The 20,278-nt window shown below is 39.7% G+C and overlaps 1 protein-coding gene across 2 annotated transcripts; it reads left to right on the top strand.

The window, feature by feature from the left end:
* The first annotated feature begins 298 nt into the window (after positions 1 to 298).
* Positions 299 to 19,115, top strand: siah1 (siah E3 ubiquitin protein ligase 1). 2 transcript variants are annotated; one of them, XM_084409833.1, is made up of 3 exons: positions 299 to 622; positions 11,756 to 11,812; positions 16,995 to 19,115. In XM_084409833.1, the coding sequence occupies exons 2-3, from the start codon at positions 11,803 to 11,805 to the stop codon at positions 17,843 to 17,845; spliced, it is 861 nt and encodes a 286-aa protein (XP_084265959.1). In that variant the 5' UTR covers positions 299 to 622; positions 11,756 to 11,802; the 3' UTR covers positions 17,846 to 19,115. The 2 variants fall into 2 exon arrangements, with proteins under 2 accessions (XP_084265959.1, XP_084265958.1); XM_084409832.1 differs by lacking the exon at positions 299 to 622 and adding an exon at positions 7,162 to 7,958.
* The last annotated feature ends 1,163 nt before the right edge of the window (positions 19,116 to 20,278 follow it).

Here is a 20,278-nt window from a genome sequence, read left to right as displayed (position 1 = left end):
TGTATCAAAACATCCAGGCTTTTCATCCGGGAGATGCACATGAAATTTAGCATTTTGCAAATGTGACGTTACCTTGCTGAATCATGGTCGCAACAACACAGAACACTATTATAACGCTAAACGCACACTAATATACATTAATACAACTTAAGTGAAAAATATAATAAACAATATACGGTATGAATGCATGTGGTTTTATGCGAACATTTTACACTAAACATGGGATGTCAGGGGCCACGTGTTGCTGTTGAAACGGTTTTCTGAATTGGTTCTTTGATATGAACTGTTCAAAAGAACCGATTCGTAGAAATGTAATGAGACGGACATCCCATCATCACTAGTCTGTTGTACAGTCAATGGTCTGTAAGTTGTTGACCCAACGTTGTTCTCCTCCCCGCGTTCATGTGGCTGAAGCGCGTGACTTGTAGCGCCGCTCCCGTGAAAAATATATTTAAACAGCTCCAGTCAGTGCGCGACACCGAGACTGCCGGGCGACAGCAGCGTCTCTTTTTAGCGAATGTGGAAACACAAACATCCAAACGATTAACGGACGAGGACCGACGTGTAGTGGATTATTTTTTTTAATTGTTCCGTTTGGCAGCAGAAGGGTATTTTTCCAGCGGTAAGTGCAGTGTTTAAATCCCTCATTCGAGGATAATGCCTCTGTTGTTGATTTTAGCGAGCTAGCTAGCTTAAAAAGCGGCTAGCCGACCATGCTATCAAACCTTTTACTGCATTCCTCATCAATACACCATTCATTTGACCCATTTTTCTGTTAACACATTACGATTCCCGGTGTGGTTCGTAGCCAGTCTGTTTTAAAATGTTTTATTGATTCTCTTAAACGCTGAGATTTGGTCCATGTAACCATTATTAGCCCGGCTTTGCTAGCTCTCTATGCTTGTGCTAAGTGAGACACTATTAATGTGATGAAATTAAACGGAATCTAACCAACGGAATTCTTTCCAATGTTAATAATCGGATGCATGCATGCAGACATGCTATTTGTGTTTAATATTTAGTTGTAAGCTTGAGGCCTCGTTAATTGACGTTGAATCATACTAGACTATTTCTAAGCGTAAGAGAGATGGCTTGGCTGACAGATAGCCTACTGTATCATTCTCTGCAAAATAATCCTGGCATTAAATACACATGTACACAGAGACAGGGCTAGCTGGGCTAGTATGTGATGTAGGAACCATTTTAGCACCGTTATGGTCAATATAACCTGTAATGATGATTAAGAAATCAGTCCTAAAGAAAACGTGCATAAAGCTAGCAGTCAACCGACACTTGGTGTTGACTCTCTCAAACCCAAGATGTTACAGTAAAAGCATCAGATGTGCGTGTGCATGTGATTGCTTTGAGACCTAAAGAAGCTTAATGTCCACGAATGCTACACACGGGATTTATTTTAAGCTTCCGCGCTCACAGACGCCTTGAACTTGGCATCTGGATCACCACACCGTTCTGTTTACAAAGCGACTGCGATTTGCCAGGGAGATGTTTTGCTTGCATCTTTGTTGCGACTGAATTGAGCTGTACTGTTTTCGTTGTTCTTTATCCTTAAAGATCCATTTAAGCACCTCCCCTATCGATTACAGTAATTGAGGTTAAGTTGCAGTTGGTTGAAGAAATAGCTAGATAGGAGAGGGTCAAATCCCTTCGGTAACTAACCTTATTCTACTATCTTTAGAAAGGTAAGGTTGTTATAAACACTGGAGTGTTGCCACAGACTTGATATTTTGCAGCATTGAATATATTTTAAGAGAACCTTCAGGCTACTTATTTAAAGTGCTGTAAAAAAAGCCCTCATCTTTCTGTGATATCTCATTTGCTGATTGATATCTCTATTGGATTGATGAAGGATTGATTGTCCAGGGTAAATAATAGATATCAACTTAGCTCACAATGCTTTTGAGAAACGCAGAAGGCATAAGCTTAATAATGTATAAACCCTTCTGCCTTGAATTTGGGACGCATTCGATTTGTCTCTGTGTGTCCAGATGCTTGGAAATGCAATCCTTCTCTTTCATTCTCTTTACACACCTCAGCAGTGAACTAGAGATCATGTTATGGAGTGTTCATCACAAAGTTATTGATTATTTCTGTAGAGATTTGTGCACTTTAGTGAGATCTTCAGAAGGCAATGAAAGTTGTTTTTCTGTCTAAATGGTCTAATGCCTACATTTAAAATATGATGTGTTGACTTGCAAGACATTTGTTTCTGCTAAATTGCATTGTTGGGTATTGTTCTTTAGAGTGTTGTTCAATGACTGGAGTCATTTTGTTGTGACTCTTGTGTTTTCAACCTGTGTTTATGGGGCAGCTGCACGATCACTTGATCACAGAAATGTGACCAAGAAATGACATTTGTCTTTTAGAGTTGGACTCCACAGCTTCAGGCCAGGGTAATGGTGAGGTAATCTGACCCTCTTTAGAATAGCTGAAATGGGAGTATAGAGCAGGGATCGACCATTTCACACTCTCTATCCCATTGCGTCGCTCTTCCACCTCATATAGCCTACTTGTTATACCCCTCGATGCTTCAAAGTGGTGTTCGGAGGCTTAAAGGGATACTCCACTTTTTTCGGAAATAAGCTCATTTTACATCTCCCCCAGAGTTAAACAGTTGAGTTTTACCGTTTTAGAATCCATTCAGCCGAACTCCGGGTCTGACGGTACCACTTTTAGCATAGCTTAGCACAGATCATTGATTCTGATGAGTCCAGTAGCATTTCTTTCAAAATGACCAAAGAGTTTCAATATTTTTCCTATTTAAAACTTGACTCTTCTGTAGTTAAACCGTGTACTAAGATCGACGGAAAATGAAAAGTTGCGATTTTCTAAGCCTATATGGCTAGGAACTACTCTCATTCCAGCGTAATAATCAAGGAACTGTGCGGCTGTACCATGGGTGCAGCAGGCGTAATGATATGACGCAGCGCCTGAAAATAGTCCCCAGCTCGGTAACTTCTTCCAACGTGACCGGGACTAAGTTTGTCTAACCTATTAGACCTATTTTCAGGCGCTGCGTCATATCATTACGCCTGCTGCACTCATGGTACAGCCGCACAGTTCCTTGATTATTACGCCGGAATGAGAGTAGTTCCTAGCCATATAGGCTTAGAAAATCGCAACTTTTCATTTTCCGTCGATCTTAGTACACGGTTTAACTACAGAAGAGTCAAGTTTTAAATAGGAAAAATATTGAAACTCTTTGGTCATTTTGAAAGAAATGCTACTGGACTCATCAGAATCAATGATCTGTGCTAAGCTATGCTAAAAGTGGTACCGTCAGACCCGGAGTTCGGCTGAATGGATTCTAAAACGGTAAAACTCAACTGTTTAACTCTGGGGGAGATGTAAAATGAGCATATTTCCGAAAAAAGTGGAGTATCCCTTTAAGCATGGAAATGGCCGAACACCCACAGAAAAACACGAGATATTCTCCATTCATTTTAACTATGGCTGGGCGATATGGCCAAAAAAGTCCATATTGATCATTATCACGATAAATGTCAAATCTTTATTTTTTCCAATTTAAAAGCACTTTTATGCTCCTTAGTGAAAACCAGACTGTTTTTTTGTGTGTTGAATTGTCTGAAGTTTAAAATCATTGGTTACCCGTAAGCCAATCACATAACGTTTGGTTATGACGTGTGTTATGCGCCGCATCTAACTTCCACTGTAAACACATGTATGATGCGAAAACAAAACCATCGAGCGAAATACCGGAGTGAACATGGCTGTGAACGACTTTTGCAGACTGTGTGAAGTAAATCTACGCATCCACGGTACAATCAGCGTCTACGTCACGGCTCTCAGCCCGCCCTCTGTTCGTTGATTGGCCGGCTGTTTTGAGGCCGGAGGAAAACGGGGAGAAAGGTCGCTATCTCAGACTGAGTACAGAAGCGAACTGAAATTGAGCGGAAGTACGAAGTCTGACGTATCAGGCTAAAAGACACAAACCCTCTTGCGTAAGTGTAAAAGGACAACACAAATACACAAAATACCTCATTGTTTGCCCAGAGTGCCCACAGCTTGCATGTGCTAATATACATGGTTATAGCTGCTAGTTACATTAGCAGTCCCTGCCCAGAGCTTTTGCTGTATATAGAGTTACAGGATAGAGCTCTAATGGACTCTGTCCATTGAGAAGGTATCGTAGAGATGAGCAAGAGATAATGGATGGGATAGAATCACAAATGAAGTGTGTGCATGTTATGCATCATTTCTCCCTGTTTGTATTCAGGTGTAGCTTCTGTTTCACTTTTGAAGTGAGTGGCCCATTTGGAGATGACCATAGGGTCAGGCGATATAGCGGTATACACAATCAACGGGTAGAGATTTTTGGACTATCGTGGTTACGGTTGCGTGATGTTGCCGTGAAAGGACATGGATTTTTACTTTCCTTTGACATGGCAACCCCTTTTTTTTTTTTTTTTTTTTACTTGACCTGAAGGAAAGACGCAGGTAATCGCACACACTAAGTCAATCTCTCTCTCTCATCCACTGTCTGTTTATTCGTCTGTCTGAACAAATCACCATGATAAACACAGCACGCATTGCACATTAGTAACTTATTTATATTTAATACACATGCACATCGTGTAAAACAAGAAGGGCATAGCCTTATCGGAAAAAAAACGCAAATATCGTGGTTGCTTGCATTCCTCTACTAATGCCTGCTAGTAGTACTGGAACTGTTATTTAGTGTTAAATTATTGTATTTGGTTTAGGTGGCTTAGGTTTTACTGTGAGTATGTAAATTTGTTGTGTTTTGTATTTATTTATATTTACATATTTAAGTATACTTTAAACTTTTAATATATTGTTCAATTTGAAGAATAATAATAAAAAAAAAAAAAAGCCGTTCTTTAATGTAATCCACCGCTATCATTTGAGGCACCGGTACTGTTTAAAAAGTATCGATTTGGCACCGGTGTCGTTAGAAACCCAAGCGATACCCAACCCTACTGAAATAAGGTTGTGGATGACCTGCTGTCAGTACATGCGCTTTACAATGTTCTTCCGTGTAAAGGCCATTCGTTTAGGCAGACTTAGTAAGGGCAAAAGCCATTTCTCATGCAAAACAACTGTACTGATGATTGTGGGTTTCATAGTAATGTGTGTGTGTGTGTGTTGTTGTTTTTTTTATCCTATATTTTCCACTGGAAACTTGTTTTGCATTCCAGCTGTAGTGGAGAGGAGCTCTGGTGTTTACTCTACCCGGAGCACAATGACCTGCATGGAAATATCATGTCTGAGTCTTCATTTAGATGGTAATACTGGGTAGAATCTCTGCCTTGCCCTCAGCCCTGTTTACAAGTGCTTGTTCTGCGTTGATTGCAGATTTGTACCATTAACAAAACATCTTGCTGTCAGCATATGATCTGGGCCTGTGGGGGGCAATGTGGAGCACATGGTGTGTTTGTTTCCAGAGATGAACTGTAATCATCTTGTTTTACAGTTTGCATTCAATTTAATTAATTTTTTTAATTATTGTACTTTGTCATTAGATGCAGATTTACATTTTACAGATTTACAGATTTGCAGATTTATTCTACTCAAAAATACATTAGATGCAGATCATGACAGTTTAAAACGTGTCATTAAATTCAGAAGATGACCACATTTTTGTGATGTTTTCCATTTCTGAATTAAAATGAATACTTTGTGATATTGTAATGAAGAAAAAAAAACATAAACATTTTATAAGTTTATTCAATTTAAGAAATGACTTATGTTAATTCTTGATTTAATAGTGACTAACAGTTAATGCATTTATAATTATGAAATCCTTGAAAGTTTGTGAATCTGAAAGTTTTTGTGAATAAACATACAGGTCCTTGAAAGTGCTTGAATTTATTTTGTGCAAGAAGTTTTCTGGAAAAAAATTCCATATTATTCCCTCCAGTCCGCTAGTGTGTTATTTATTTCGCCAACTCTTCGTGTCCTATGAATTATAGCTTGCTTGATTTGCTTTTACGTGTTACGCTAAGTGTTTCCCGTGTGAGGTACTTTGTGTTGCACGTTGCCATGACGTTCAAGCGCACAAATCTACTGGGTAAAGGTAACCAAGGTGTGGGAACCCTGTTATAAACAACATGCAAGGAGACATTTTTGTTATGTGAAAAGATGTTTAACAGATTTTTCCTATGAAATCATGTTCATTTGTGTTTTTTGTTTTGTTTTTTTTCTAGCCTGAGACATGGCAAGATGTTTTTCCTTGTATCCGTGTAAACAAACTGGTGAGAAATTAGGAAAAGCACCATTACCACATGCCTGCAGGTGTTTGTCACACTGTACGTGAGGCAGGACAAGGCAAAACCCTTTTTACATGCGTGAACCGTCACATCTGCCCTTTCAAATGATAATGTAGCAACACTGGAACAAAAGGCAAATGGTCTTTGATAATTTTAAAGGCTTTCGTTTCTTTTGTAAGTCCGTCCTTGTATTTAACAGCTCTATGATTAACAGATGTTAGACTGTCTGAAGATGAACACCATTTGTTGTGTCTATAATGGCAAGGATTTTAATAAGAGGTCTCATGAGCACAGCATTGTGGAATTTAATGTTTTGGTTGTCATGTTATCGCTAGTTAAATCTTACAGGGCAGGTTTTGACGAAGGTGAGGGACCAAAGGTCACACGAGATGGTCAGAGCCTTGTAGTGTCACACTGAAACGCTGATATGGGGCCACCGTCTGGGCCTTAATGTCAGTTTCAAGAGCAGAAAGGTCAGATTGTTTTAATCAGCCCCATTATAAGCATGTGTGCATGTGCTGGGGTATTTTGGGTAGTGGTGATAGACGATACTTAGTGGTGAATGATGTGGCTGTACACTATGAGCTTCTTTAAAGCAGTTGAGACTTGCGATATTGGATTTGTTGTAATGTGCCACGTTCTCCCTCTCTCTGTGTTCAAAGACATTAAAGGGCCCATAAATCTGCATTTCTATGCTTTTGTGGTTTTGTCAGTGCCGTTTATGAGCAACGTGTGTAATTGTGGAGTGTTTTGTTTAAGTTGCCGGCTGTTGTAGAGGTGCCATGCTGTAAAGACTCTTTGTCTGGTCGACATGAATAAAGGCAGCGGCTGGAGGAGGAGCTGTGTAATCTGATACGGCTGGGCTCATGAACCGGTCCCACTCCTCGTCCTCAGAGAGAGAGAGAGAGAGCATGCTGTCTTCAGACTGGCATTTGACTCCTCAACCCACAGGCAACAGTGGTGACGGCGCAGGCGGGACTCTCCTTCTTTCTGCGATCGTTCTGAGAGTTCGCTCTTCTGTGCAACAGCATGTTTCTTCCTTCCCCGTCTTCACTTGCCGAGCTGACGGGGTATTCTGAAAGTCATGGGAGTGGTCTTTCTCAAACGAGTCCTGGAATGTGCTTTTAAAGGGAGGAAAACCCCATCAACTCGACTCCTTAACCCTGTTTTTAGTTTTTTCCCTCTTCCCCGGGACTGCAGCTTAAGTCTCCTTCCAGACGCTGGAAACTGGATCTACTTGTGTAACATTCCTAGATTACAGCAAATCCTTTTTTCTCCCCCACTTCCCGTACTCTATTTGTACTCATCCTGAGTATATTCTTTTAAAAAGGAAATCTCCTGCTCTCCACTTTAAGGAACGGCTGCTGGAATTGCGCAAATTGCACGAGTGTGTTGGTGTTCGGGACTCATCCCTTCCTCCTTTGGAGGGGTTGGTGGTGGGGATACCTTACAGTGGCCCTAGGCGACCTGTTGGAGCTGTGTTTCTATCTTGCGGTGTCATTAGAAAAAGACCGTAGGAAAACGAGTGAAACAGGAAAGGAGGAACTTTTGTTTTTATGTAAAGAGCATGATGAAGAGTCAATCTGCTCCCCATGTCTGCTACGGTTAGACTACAGCCTGTGTACTCATGGAAGGGGGTGCTCAAGCTCTTCTCTTGCATAGCGGCCCGAACTGCTAGTAAACCTAAAGGTAACAGAAATATGCTCTCATTGTTTACTACCACCACTAACTCACCTGTAAGAGGCAGGCCATTTCATTTGTCTCTCATTCAGACTGTTTTGGCCATACACTGAAAGTCAAAGGAGTTTAAAACATTGGGCCCCATTGACTTTCATTGTATGTATGTAGTATGTACCAAAAAACACAGAGACATTTTCACAAACCTTGTTTTCTTTGGGCTTCTGGTTACATTCCTATGCTTTCTACTGTTGACGAAGGAAAAGTTGTCTGTTTTGAGAGACAACACTCTTTTCTCTGTTATAAAATGCTGAGAACCCTCCCATCCTTGATTTTTGTTTTCTTTGTCTATGTGTGTGTTTGTTGTCATAGTTTGATAGTGGTAACTTCAATGGAACTGTCATCAGACATATTGCGTGCATTGTTCAAGCGTCTTGTACTCGGCTGTGCTTTTCTGTTCACTCTATTAGTAGTGTAGTTGTGCATACTAGGATTATACACGCATGTGTTTGGAATTGGTGTGGAGTGTTGAACACTAAAGGGGGACTGTACAGTGAGGGCATGCTGTGACTCGTCTGCCTGCTCAGGGAACTATGACTCACAGACAGGAGGATCATGTGTTTCTGTGGCTTGTACATATCAAGAGACATTGAAATCATGCCGACTACCTAAGTAGTAAAATATTTTGAAAATATGAATACGTAAATAATGCTAAAGGATATATCGCGTTTTATCAATCTCAAATTTTAAATTTTATTATGCAATTTTGAGACACAAGGAAAGCCTCTCCAGTAACTGAATAGCTAGAATTTCATTAAATTAATTAAATGTATTTATTTTTTGAAAATTAGATTGGAAATAAAAAGACTCAAAAGACTTTATTGGATCTCGATGACACTTTTCTAAATGTAATTTATAGAGAAATATATATTTTTTCAGTTTATTTATTTATTTATATTTCTTCAAATAAAATTTGATTTGATTTGATCAATTTCCATTGAAATTAAATGTTGATTAAAACTAGAAACTAGTTACAACATCTGAAAGCATAGGACTACACTTTCGCTCACTAGAATCCCCTACATTTCTCAAAATAATATGCATGTCCATTTGTCAACTACCCACAATACATTTAGGGTATATTTCTTAACCTCATCTCACATTTTTATTTTATTTTTTCATTCCAAAGGTTTTCGCTGGTGGCTAAATGACTGCGTTAGTTCTATGACATAGAATTGGTCCTGAGATTTAGAACGGTCACTATATGACTTGTGAAAGGCTTCATAAACTTGTCATGATGTTCTCATACTAGCAGCTCAGTCAATTACAAATGTTGATATCAAAACAAAATTGAGTTTTCAGCTTTTTAAGTCCCTGTTGGCTTTTGGTCACGCTGATCCATGCTATTGACCATCTGCCAGATTTGGACTTCGACACCTCCTAATCTGCTGAATAATTTCACCAGATACTTTAATGCGTATTGATCGTCCTTCCATTCTGAATGGCTTCTGATGAAATATTGAAGTGTGGCCTAATGTGGAGAAATCAATGTGAAGCCCAACCGGTATTGTGCTCCGCATTAGTCCTGCCCACCGTGAGTATCTGCTTTAAACAGGCCTCACATTACAAAAGATAAAAACGGATAAAGTTGTATTTAGGGCTATTTTTGACTTTTTCCATTTGGATAAAAAAAAAAAAAAAAATTCACATACTGCCCAATGTTGTCTTACAATGTTAATGTTGAAGGCTATGAAAACAAATATATGTTAAAGGGGTCATATAATGGTACATGCACTTTTACAAGTTGATTGTACTGAAATGTGTGTTGGCAGTGCCTGTACACAACCATCATAAAATGATAAAAATCCATCCAGTGTTTTTTTTTTAATCTTCTTATATGTTTTCCCCTGTCTCAAATCAAGCCGGGACGCCCCTCCCACGATTGTTGATTGACAGCAGCGTTTCAACATAGACCCGCCCTCGCTCGTGAGCGAGATGTCAATCATAGTCCGTGCGTCATTGTTGATACGCTGGAGCGCTGTCTATGAGCAGAATGGCGTCTAAGTGATTGTGGTGTTCTGTTCTTTTGTGTAATAAGGAACACAGCAGTCATTTTGATGTTCCTAAATCCGAACCACTGAAGACGCAGTGGCTGAGTTTGTTTTCGAAGGGAATATTCCCCACGATCAACGTCAATGCTTTCATGTTTGCGCGAATCATTCCACCAGACTGCTTTATAAACGAGAACATTGAAAAAGGTATTAGCTCCTGTCTGAGTATGTGTTGTTTATGTGCCTAATGACTGTCATAGTCTCACAGACTGGTTATTTTTTTAAACAGATCAGTAAAATGTTAGTGGTTCAGCCCAGACAGTTGTACCTAACACTGCATAGATAACGTTACGCATCACGGACAAGCCTACATTTACCGGAAAAAAGTTTTTCATGACCATTAGCTGTAACATCAGTCTGTCAATGAACTAACGTATACATGCCTATACATAAGTATACATAAGTGACATTACGTTGACCAACCATTCAGAAACGTCCTGTTTTCCGACTCGGGTTCAAATTGATACGGTTGCACAGTGTCCTCAGTCCACAGTGTGCGCACTGCCATTCTTCAAAATATAACGTTACCCTCAACTGTTGTCAAGGCAACACTCCACGTGTGTTGTTGTGGCAAAACGCCCACAGAACAGAGGGGCGGGGTGAGCAAAGCTCATTATCATTTAAAGACACATGCACTTAAACGGCGTGCTGAAAACAGAGCTGTTTTTGACCAGGTAAAATGAGTGTTTTCTTACAATACTAATGAGAATTTTTAATTAAAGTATATTACAAACTTTTAATTTAGACCCTAAAGAATCATATTAGCTTGTACAAAAATGGCATTATATGACAAAATGTAAGTTACCATGTAGGCTATGCTATATGTGCAAAAAAGGGTTAAAACAAAAAAAGTTTAAAGCAGACGTTAAAATTGCTACATCAAAAATGAAAATAGATCAAAACAAAAGCACAGGGTAATTGTTTAATTAGCTTACATTTGATTACCCCATTACAATAGTCAATTTACAGTTACTGCTATAATAAAAATACACTTATTTGTAGGTTTAAAATTCGACGTATTTTCTACAACAACAAATATTTTTGCAAAATGTTAAATGCAATAAACAGTACAAATATCTGTCAGAGCATCTGACGGGGCAAGCTGCGTTGAACTACATGCGTTAACTATATCTTATGAGTTATTTTGAATAATATAAAGCATATCTCATGTTTAGGACAATTTGGACTAGTTTTCAGATGTGCTCATAATACCACACTAACATATATTGATATAAATTGAATTGCGATATAAATTGTATTGCCTCATTCTGTATAGTTTATACAAATATATTGATATATCGTACAAACTCGGTATACCGCCCAGTCCTAGTTGTGTTCATAGGGGCATTAAAAGGAGGACGGTTAGACGGGTGTGTCTGTTTCTCTCAACATCACGGTATGAAGAAATATCTGTTTTACTTGTTTTGTAATTGTATTGTTCCTGGCTTTATTGACTCTTCTGTTATTATACTGTATTGTACAGTTGTTGCTATAGAAAAAACAAAGGTGTTGGTGTTTAGAAAGTCATTCTGGTCTAAGAAGGATGCTTCGTTGCTAAGAAGGATTTGGAACACTTAAATAGTTTAGTTGGCGTTGGAACTTAATGACACTTTAACAGCATGAAAACAGACAATGAACAAAGTCTAGATCTATCTATGCATTTTACAAAACTAACCAAACCTCTCTCTCTCTTTCCAGAGGTCCACACATTTCAAGGAAAAAAGAAAGACGTACTTGGGAATCATATGGACGAAGGCAAGTATTCAGTTTTATGTTCTCACTGTGCATGTTCATGTTCTGAAAATACAACAACAGTAAACAGAACTCACTCATACTGTTTGGGAAAGCCAAGCAGAATCCTCTGCCAATGTGCAGGCTTTTGGAAATGTAGGTTCGTTGAAACTTGCACCAGGGTTGGGTATTTTTTGGCTGTGATGCTTCAATTCATGTTCAGCTGATGTTTACTTCAGCTTGAGTTCATGGGGATGTGGAGCGAATAGAGAAGTGGCAGAGGAAAGATAAATGATAAGGGTTTGTTGCCTGTATTCACTCACAGTCCTCATCTGGATAGCTGGTCAGATCTGTACCATCAAACTCCCATTCCCTCTGAGCCTGTTACCACAGGCAGAACCATTAGACATTGTAGAGTGACCCATCTCTACCAAAATGATCCCTTGTGGGCCACATCACGCTACCATCTCCTTGGCCTTAATCTTTTCATCCACCAGAGCCCTGAATACTGAACCTCTTGTCTGTGCCTTCCATCAAATCTAGAAGGGCTTCTTCCAGAGAACTGTTCCAGAACACTGTTTACAAATGAAACTAGACCAAAAGCAGTTCATTTTATTGGAACGTATCCCAGAATATATCCCACAAACCCCTTCTGCAATCATACATGGCAAGGCAAGGCTAGTTTATTTATATAGCACATTTCATAAACTATGGCAATTCAAAGTGCTTTACATAGAAAGGAATAAAAATAAGCACAAAATAAAAGCAAGGAAAATTAAAACAGATTCAAAATGCTTTACATAGAAAGGAATTAATATCACACTGTGGCAATTCAAAGTGCTTTGCATAGAAAATAAGCACAAAATAAAAGCAAGGGAAATTAAAACGGTTATAAAAGGAATTAAGAGATAAATGATACAGTTATAAAGTGAATTAGAGAAAAATGAATTAAAGTAGTAAAAAGATGATACATAGAATAAACTTCTCATCTGGCAAAACACCAGTATATCTTATTTTGCATATAGTTTTACTCTTACACTCTCTGTGGTGTTTATTCGGCACACCTGAGAATTCCACACGTCTCCGATGGACCCTATTTTTCCCTGACTGACTGACTACATGTGTACTGTACAAGCTTGTTTCCATAGCACATATAAGCCTCATAGAGAAAGTGAAAGAGCTAGTCGAACTTTAATCCTAAATTTAAATAGCCCACAAAGCTTTTATTATCCATTTTGAGAACTGACTTCAGATCTCAGGAATAAAACTAATTCCCATTACAGAATGTTGCAGACCACTAACCACATTACAAAGACTCCAGCGAGCCTAAATCCAATGGGTAACACCTACTGAGTGAACAAAGCTCTTGACCGCAAACATCTCCATGGAGTCTGGCATCAGACCACATCATTACTGTACCTGATAAAACTGCAAGACAGAGTTGGATAAAACTTGCTAACCTTTTTATGTATTAAAGTACACTGTTAATTAGCACTACCATCAATTTATGCAGCTGCAAATGCATATTATTATGCCTCTCGGCTCTCGCTTTACAAAGTGTTGCATTCGTGGTAAGAAACTGTATTCAAGTGTTTAATTAATGTAGATGTTTGTAGCAGAGGTTAGTTACGCAAGTGCCATTGAAAATGACTTTCTTTGATGTTAACATCTGGCAATATCTTAGCTTACAAATAATCATGTTATCGTGTTTGGACCAATTTCATAGTTACATTTAAATAGAAATCTTAAGATGCAAAACTTTGAATAAAATAGTTTTTTATTTTTTTTATTTTTTTTTTCATATATTGTCCTAATTGTTTCAAAAGTTTATTTTACTGAAGTATGAAGTTACAAAATTGTAATAACCTTTATTTAAATATTTTAAGATATTATTTTAGGCTAGAGCTCTCTTTAATTAGAATTCTCACTTTATCTATGCAAAACTTTGAAAGGTGAGATGCACACTTACTTCACAGATAGATGGTGGTCCTTGTGATCAAAAGCTTTGTTTACTCAGTAGGTCTTAGTATTGGGTCGGCTTAAACTGCACAGTATTCTTTAGTCAGAGGTTACAGAAACACAGTGGATGCAAGTATGCAAATGCAAATTCTTGGCAAATGCAAGTTCTTGGCCAAAGCATTGCAAGCAAGTAGTGTCATTGTACATAATGCAGGTTTTTAGGCGGTAATGCTTTCAATTGTCTGTGCCATTAAACCAGATGTGTTTTTAAGTAGCTAGCTATAAACTTTGAGTTGCCCTTTTGAGCTTTTTGCTCAGTGTATTTTACTTGCTTAGTGTATTTTGGTCCTTGGACTTGTCCAATTGCCTTGCTTGGACTCAGCACAACACTAATGCTGATGTTACCCTCAGCATTAATGTTGATGGTTTTTTGCTGAGGCTCCATTAATCTGATGTATTAATCTGTTTACCTGAGACACAAAATAACAGTCTGGGACATTGCGCCATTTTTAAACTCCAGCTTGTGCTGCGTAGGCCAGTTGCATTGCCTTTTGTTCTTCCTAACTCCATTAGAAGACCTGACAACGAGTCTGCTCTAACCACTTCCTCTGGGGTTACAGGATTTCCTGTTATATGTGATGGACTGCAAACTTTCCACTGACATAGCAGCTCAGCACTGCTGGAGAAAAGAGACACACCACAGTCCTTTTGATTCCTAGACGAAGAACTTCACAAATAGAAAATTCAGCAATGCCACAAGGGCTCTTACCACGCTTTGCTTTCTTCCAGAGTTTTAAACAAATCCTTAGTGAAGTCGACTTTTTTTTTTTTTTAAGCCTATAGTAAGTCTACTATATTTATGTGCCATATAATTTTTCTACAGTGCTTTCTAGACTCACTAAAAATGCGTAGGGAATCTACTCTTGGCACAGTGGACTAAAAAGAGAAACAAATTGCAAACCATCACGATTTACATTATAGCTTGCCTAAATAGTAATGCATACTAGACATAAAGCCTTTTTAACATTGCATTGATTTAATGATTAATTGACACTTACTCTTGCTCATTACTTTGAAGGTTATTTAAGATGAGACTATTCATGAGATGAAGAACATGATGTTTAAACATGCTGCGTTGGAATGCTTCCGCCCCCCCCCCCCCCCCCCCCAATATATTTAGTTTTGGCAGAAGCGGGATATTTTGCCTGCCAACCACAACTTACAAAAGTCAATGTCCATAAATAATCCTTTCTCACAAGTCAAGCACTATCTCTCAAACTATTCCCTTTCAATTAATTTTCACTTTTTTTTCTCTTAGTGAGACTCATGCATCACTTCAGCTGTTGTTAAAACCTCAGCTTAATGGAGCAGCACTGTTGTAACAGTAGTGTACGACAGCCATCAGCTGCTCCGACTGTTTCGTGGTGGGAGGTTGGCTTACTGTCTCTTTGGCTTAACTTCAAGCAGACAGGCTGTCTTTGCTTCTCTCATTGTATCGGACATCTGCTCTGGATATGGACACGCATCTCAACAAAAGCCAAGTCTGTCCAGTCGTGCTCCTGGAGGGCCAACATCCTGCAGAGTTTAGCTTCAACCTGCCCCAATACACCTGCGTGGAGTTTCTACTAATCCTGAAGACCTTGACTAGCTGGTTTAGAGTGGTCCTCCAGGACCAGGATTGGACACACCTGAAACAAGTTAACAGGTCACCTGTAAATTTGTTTCTTTAAAATGTGTACCGTTATTGGGGGCTCGTCTGGGATTTGACCACACACCTCCTGCACTCAAGCAAGAATCATAGGTTCATTCAGACATGCACAACATGACTTGTGACTTGTCCAAGTAAGACAGTGTTCCTGTTGTTCAAACAGTGCAGTATTGTGCTAGACTATTAATTAACACCAAGATTTTGGGATAGATTCTCATGAACTTACAAAAATGTATATCTTGAATGCACTGTTGCTTTGGATGCAAACATCTGTCAAATGATATTGTAAAACAGGTCCTAGAACAACAATAATTGATACAAGAACATAAGTTTAACCCTTCTAAAATCTGAGATTTCTGATTGGATGATGTTCCATGACCAATGGATGTTGATCCAGGAACATGTGTAAATCATGTTAGGAATCCATATGATTTGCAATGATACACTTGGAAACAAACGTTTATCTGTTTGTTGGCATTTCTAATCCCTTAGTCTTTGTCTACAAGCCTGGAAAGACATTGAGGGCATGGTGTTAGCTGTTGTGCTTGGACTAATTTTGGCCTCAGTTGTTATACTCTGAGAGCTGCTCATTGAGGGGGCTGAAAATACTTGGCTTTATCAGAGCAGATGTGTTTACTAGCAGATTCTAAGCCACCTACATACACACACACAGCTCGCCGTCCATCCACACCCCCACCCTCCTTTCTGGCACTGTCCTTATTCCTCCACGTGAGACGATTTACTATTCTCTGGTCCTGCCACACTGCTCCTTTGTTCTGTAGTCTCTTTATTCCTCACTTAATTGATGTCTGTGTTAAATCGGCAATCAGTCTTTTTCATTTGCTCCCTGGTGCTGATTTACAGTTGCTCTTGTGCTTCCTATTAACTGATGTGTAGAAGTAGGATATATATATATATAGCGGTAGGGTGTTACGGTTGGGTCATTCCTTTTGTCATGAATTAGGCAAGAAGTCCTATACTTCTCTACACAGGTTGTCCCATACACATTCACACTTCTCACAGCAGCTTGTTGCCATAGGAACACTCTTGCAGCAGACATGCGCTCTGGTCTTCTGAGTCCGTTCTCCATGTCTGGGTTAAAAAAAAAAAATGGGCGAGGCGTGAAGATCTGTGCATTTTACTCATGCCAGAAATAGCTGCCCCGAGTTTTCCCTAGAGGCCCTTGTCTGACTTATCGGTGGCACTAGACTGCTATATCTCTGAGCCACTCAGGGAGAACAGGCATTGCCTGGCTTACAGCACTGTTGAGACTTTTTCATCGCTCTTTGGAGTTCATACTGGTTAAATCAGCAGAAACGTGTACATTTTTACCCTGAGGCTACATTCTAAAATGTCTACTTTATTTTCCGGAAGCAGAAGTGCTCAGATCAGTGCATTAGATGCCAGCTGATCTCTGCTGTCATGCATAATGCAGTTGCTTGGCTGTTTGTGGATGTTCCTTGTAAATGTGTGCACCTCCATTTCTTTATGGTCGTCTGTCAGCCAAGCTAACTCTCCTCTTTATCTCCTTTTCTTTAGAAATGAGTCGTCAGACTGCCACAGCGCTGCCCACAGGAACCTCTAAATGTCCCCCTTCTCAGCGCGTCCCAACCTTGTCGGGCACCACCGCATCCAACAGTGACCTCGCCAGCCTATTTGAGTGTCCTGTCTGTTTTGACTATGTGCTGCCGCCCATCCTGCAGTGCCAGAGCGGCCATTTGGTTTGTAGCAACTGCCGGCCCAAGCTCACCTGCTGCCCCACCTGCAGAGGCCCACTTGGGTCAATCCGCAATTTGGCCATGGAGAAAGTGGCCAACTCAGTGCTTTTCCCCTGCAAGTACGCCTCATCAGGCTGCGAAGTTACCCTACCACATACAGACAAGGCTGAACACGAGGAGCTTTGTGAATTCCGGCCATACTCTTGCCCTTGTCCTGGCGCCTCCTGCAAGTGGCAGGGATCTCTCGATGCCGTCATGCCTCACTTGCTGCACCAGCACAAGTCCATAACCACGCTACAAGGTGAGGATATTGTCTTTCTGGCCACAGACATCAACTTGCCTGGGGCAGTGGACTGGGTCATGATGCAGTCATGCTTCGGCTTCCATTTTATGCTCGTGCTGGAGAAGCAGGAGAAATATGACGGCCACCAGCAGTTCTTTGCCATCGTGCAGCTGATCGGCACACGGAAACAAGCGGAAAACTTCGCCTACCGGTTGGAGTTGAACGGCCACCGGCGGCGGCTCACCTGGGAGGCGACGCCACGTTCCATCCATGAGGGCATTGCCACCGCCATCATGAACAGTGACTGCCTGGTGTTTGACACCTCCATTGCTCAGCTGTTTGCAGAGAATGGCAACCTGGGCATCAATGTCACCATATCCATGTGCTGAGGACTAACAGCCGTGCATACTTGAACACATACACACTTACAAACATAAAACCAGACATTTCAAAACACCGCAGGATACCTTGAGTTGTGCTTGGGGGACGGGGGAGTAGCTAACCTAGGGAACTTTTTGCTGTTGTACGTTCCAAGTAGTCATCAAAAAAACTGTAATTGGTTGGAGCTTCGCTCATCCAACCTGACTTTACTCCTGGGTTCTCAGTTTTATGCTACAATATTATATAAATTAAATAATTAATGTATTCTACATTTTTGAGAGCAACATTCATTGCCCTCAAAGGCATAGGAAAGCCACGTAAGTGGAATGGACCTTTGCAGACGTGGCATTTGGAACAAGGGTTTGAGGAACAGCACGCAGAGCTGGATGGCGGTTGGGAATATTGATCAATTTTCCCAAGACGTTTCACATTTCAGTTTAGATAAAACACTAACGTTCATGTTCAAATATTAGGTTTTGTTTTATGTCCCCCTCCCCCCCACCACCACCACACCTTTTCCCCCCTCTAATTTTCCCTACCTTGAATATGATACAGAAAGGTTCTGATAATTGGTGCATGACCACTGGATTAGTTATAACAAGTCCAGATTTCATTTTAGAGGTCTTGTTTGTTTCTGCCTATCATTGCAGTGTTTCTCCTGTTTGTTTTTGAAGGGATAGTTTCATAACTTGGCACACGCACATCAAGCCAGGTTGTAAAAATAGTCAAGTTTTTTTTTTTTTTTTTTTTTTATCAATGCCACACTTCTTTTGTTATAATATCAAAAACTCTTTAACGGTTAGATTGAAGTTGTGCAGTACGCATGAGATCATACGTTTTGTTTCCAGAGATGGGAGCCCTCCATTACAAACAGTGGAGTAAGCACTGCACTGAATATCAGGCTAGGAACAGGGGCAATTATTACAGTTATTATAATGATATTGTCATAATTATCATTTTGTAATGACTTATAAGGAAATGGAATGAAAAGGCTGTTGTAACCTTGTGGCTAATCTTCAGTGTTTGTAGATAGTGTTGTTCTTCAGAAGATCTCAGTCTTCTTTTTCTCTTTTTGTAAGTCAATATTTTTGTTGCTGTTGTTCTTTGTATGTCTGTATTTCTGTTTTTTTGTTTTGTTTTTTTTGCAAGGATAGGGTGAAGCAAAGCCAAACATCTCTGTGGATACATTGTACTGTTGCTAGTCCTGATCTCTAATTTTATTTGTTTTATTGTTTGTTTTGTTCTATTTTGCCAGTAAATAAATCTATCTTTTTCATACCCATTTTCTCACTCCTCATTCTAAGCTACAGCTGATACAGGTGATGATGGCTTTATTTGCCCCCCCCCCGCTTCATGAGATGCACAGTTAAGGTGCAGTAAGCGATTTCTGTGAAACTGGTGACATTTTAAATCAACCCAAACACACTCCTACCTTCATTGCTCCACCCCCAAAATGCATGAACACGCAATTCAAGAGTCGATGTCTCTATCATAGCAGAAGCAAAGTAATGCTTTGCAAAAAATAGTGCGAAGTTGACGAACTAATGACATGGAAGAACAGAAAATGAGTGGCCACGCCCCCTACTGTTGATTGGCTACAAGTGTGTTGTGGTGCTCTAGCGTTTCTCAGAAATTGTTTACTGCACCTTTAGGTTTGTGTTTGTTTGAATTTCTTTCTTTTTTGCTTAATTTCTTAATGGAAAATCTTAATGGAGAAAATTAACTTACAGAACCAAGACTGCTGATAAAGTGGGCAGTTATTGCTGTACTCTATATTTCCTCTTATGGTACTACTAAGATCAGAATTAATGACATGTGCTCTTGCTTTAGATGTTTTGGTAATGACATGAACATCCTGGGAGGATTTTCCCTCAACGTCAAATGCTGAAATGTGTCATTTCTGTGTCGCTAATATCATGCATATTTGGAGTTGCAAAATGATTCTCAGGTTTGTGCAACATTTCTGTCTTCCAATTGTTGGACAAACATAGTCCAACCCCAAGCTAATGCCATTGGCTGAGGCAATGTTGGATGCAGCGTTTATTCTTTTTGTGGAGATCAACCTACAAATAGCCTATAGCTGTGTCTACACACTTTAGCTTAAAAATAGGTTGTTTCAAGAACAGTGTGTGTGGGGAAATAGGGCTTCTCACAAATCTATATCCTTTATGTATACCCTAACCGACCGACTTCTGTGAAAGTGGTTAGTCTACATCTTTTGACGTTTCCAAACATGCCTTTTGTTTTCAGGCCGGAGCTGTCATGCAGGTATTACAGTCATTGAGAACAAGAATGCATTAACTGTTTATAACTCCCAAACGCAGGTAAAATGTCAGCATTGTTTGCAGTGTAGCATAGCAAATGATCATGTGCATGACAACTACAAATACATGGTTTAGTTGTCAAGAACAAATCACTTAGAGCATTTCATCAGTCCTGGT

This window comes from Rutilus rutilus, assembly GCF_951802725.1.
Source record: "Rutilus rutilus genome assembly, chromosome: 5".
NCBI lineage: Eukaryota > Metazoa > Chordata > Actinopteri > Cypriniformes > Leuciscidae > Rutilus > Rutilus rutilus.
The sequence above is the reverse complement of the archived record's forward strand: the minus strand, read 5'-3'. Positions and strand labels throughout refer to the sequence as shown.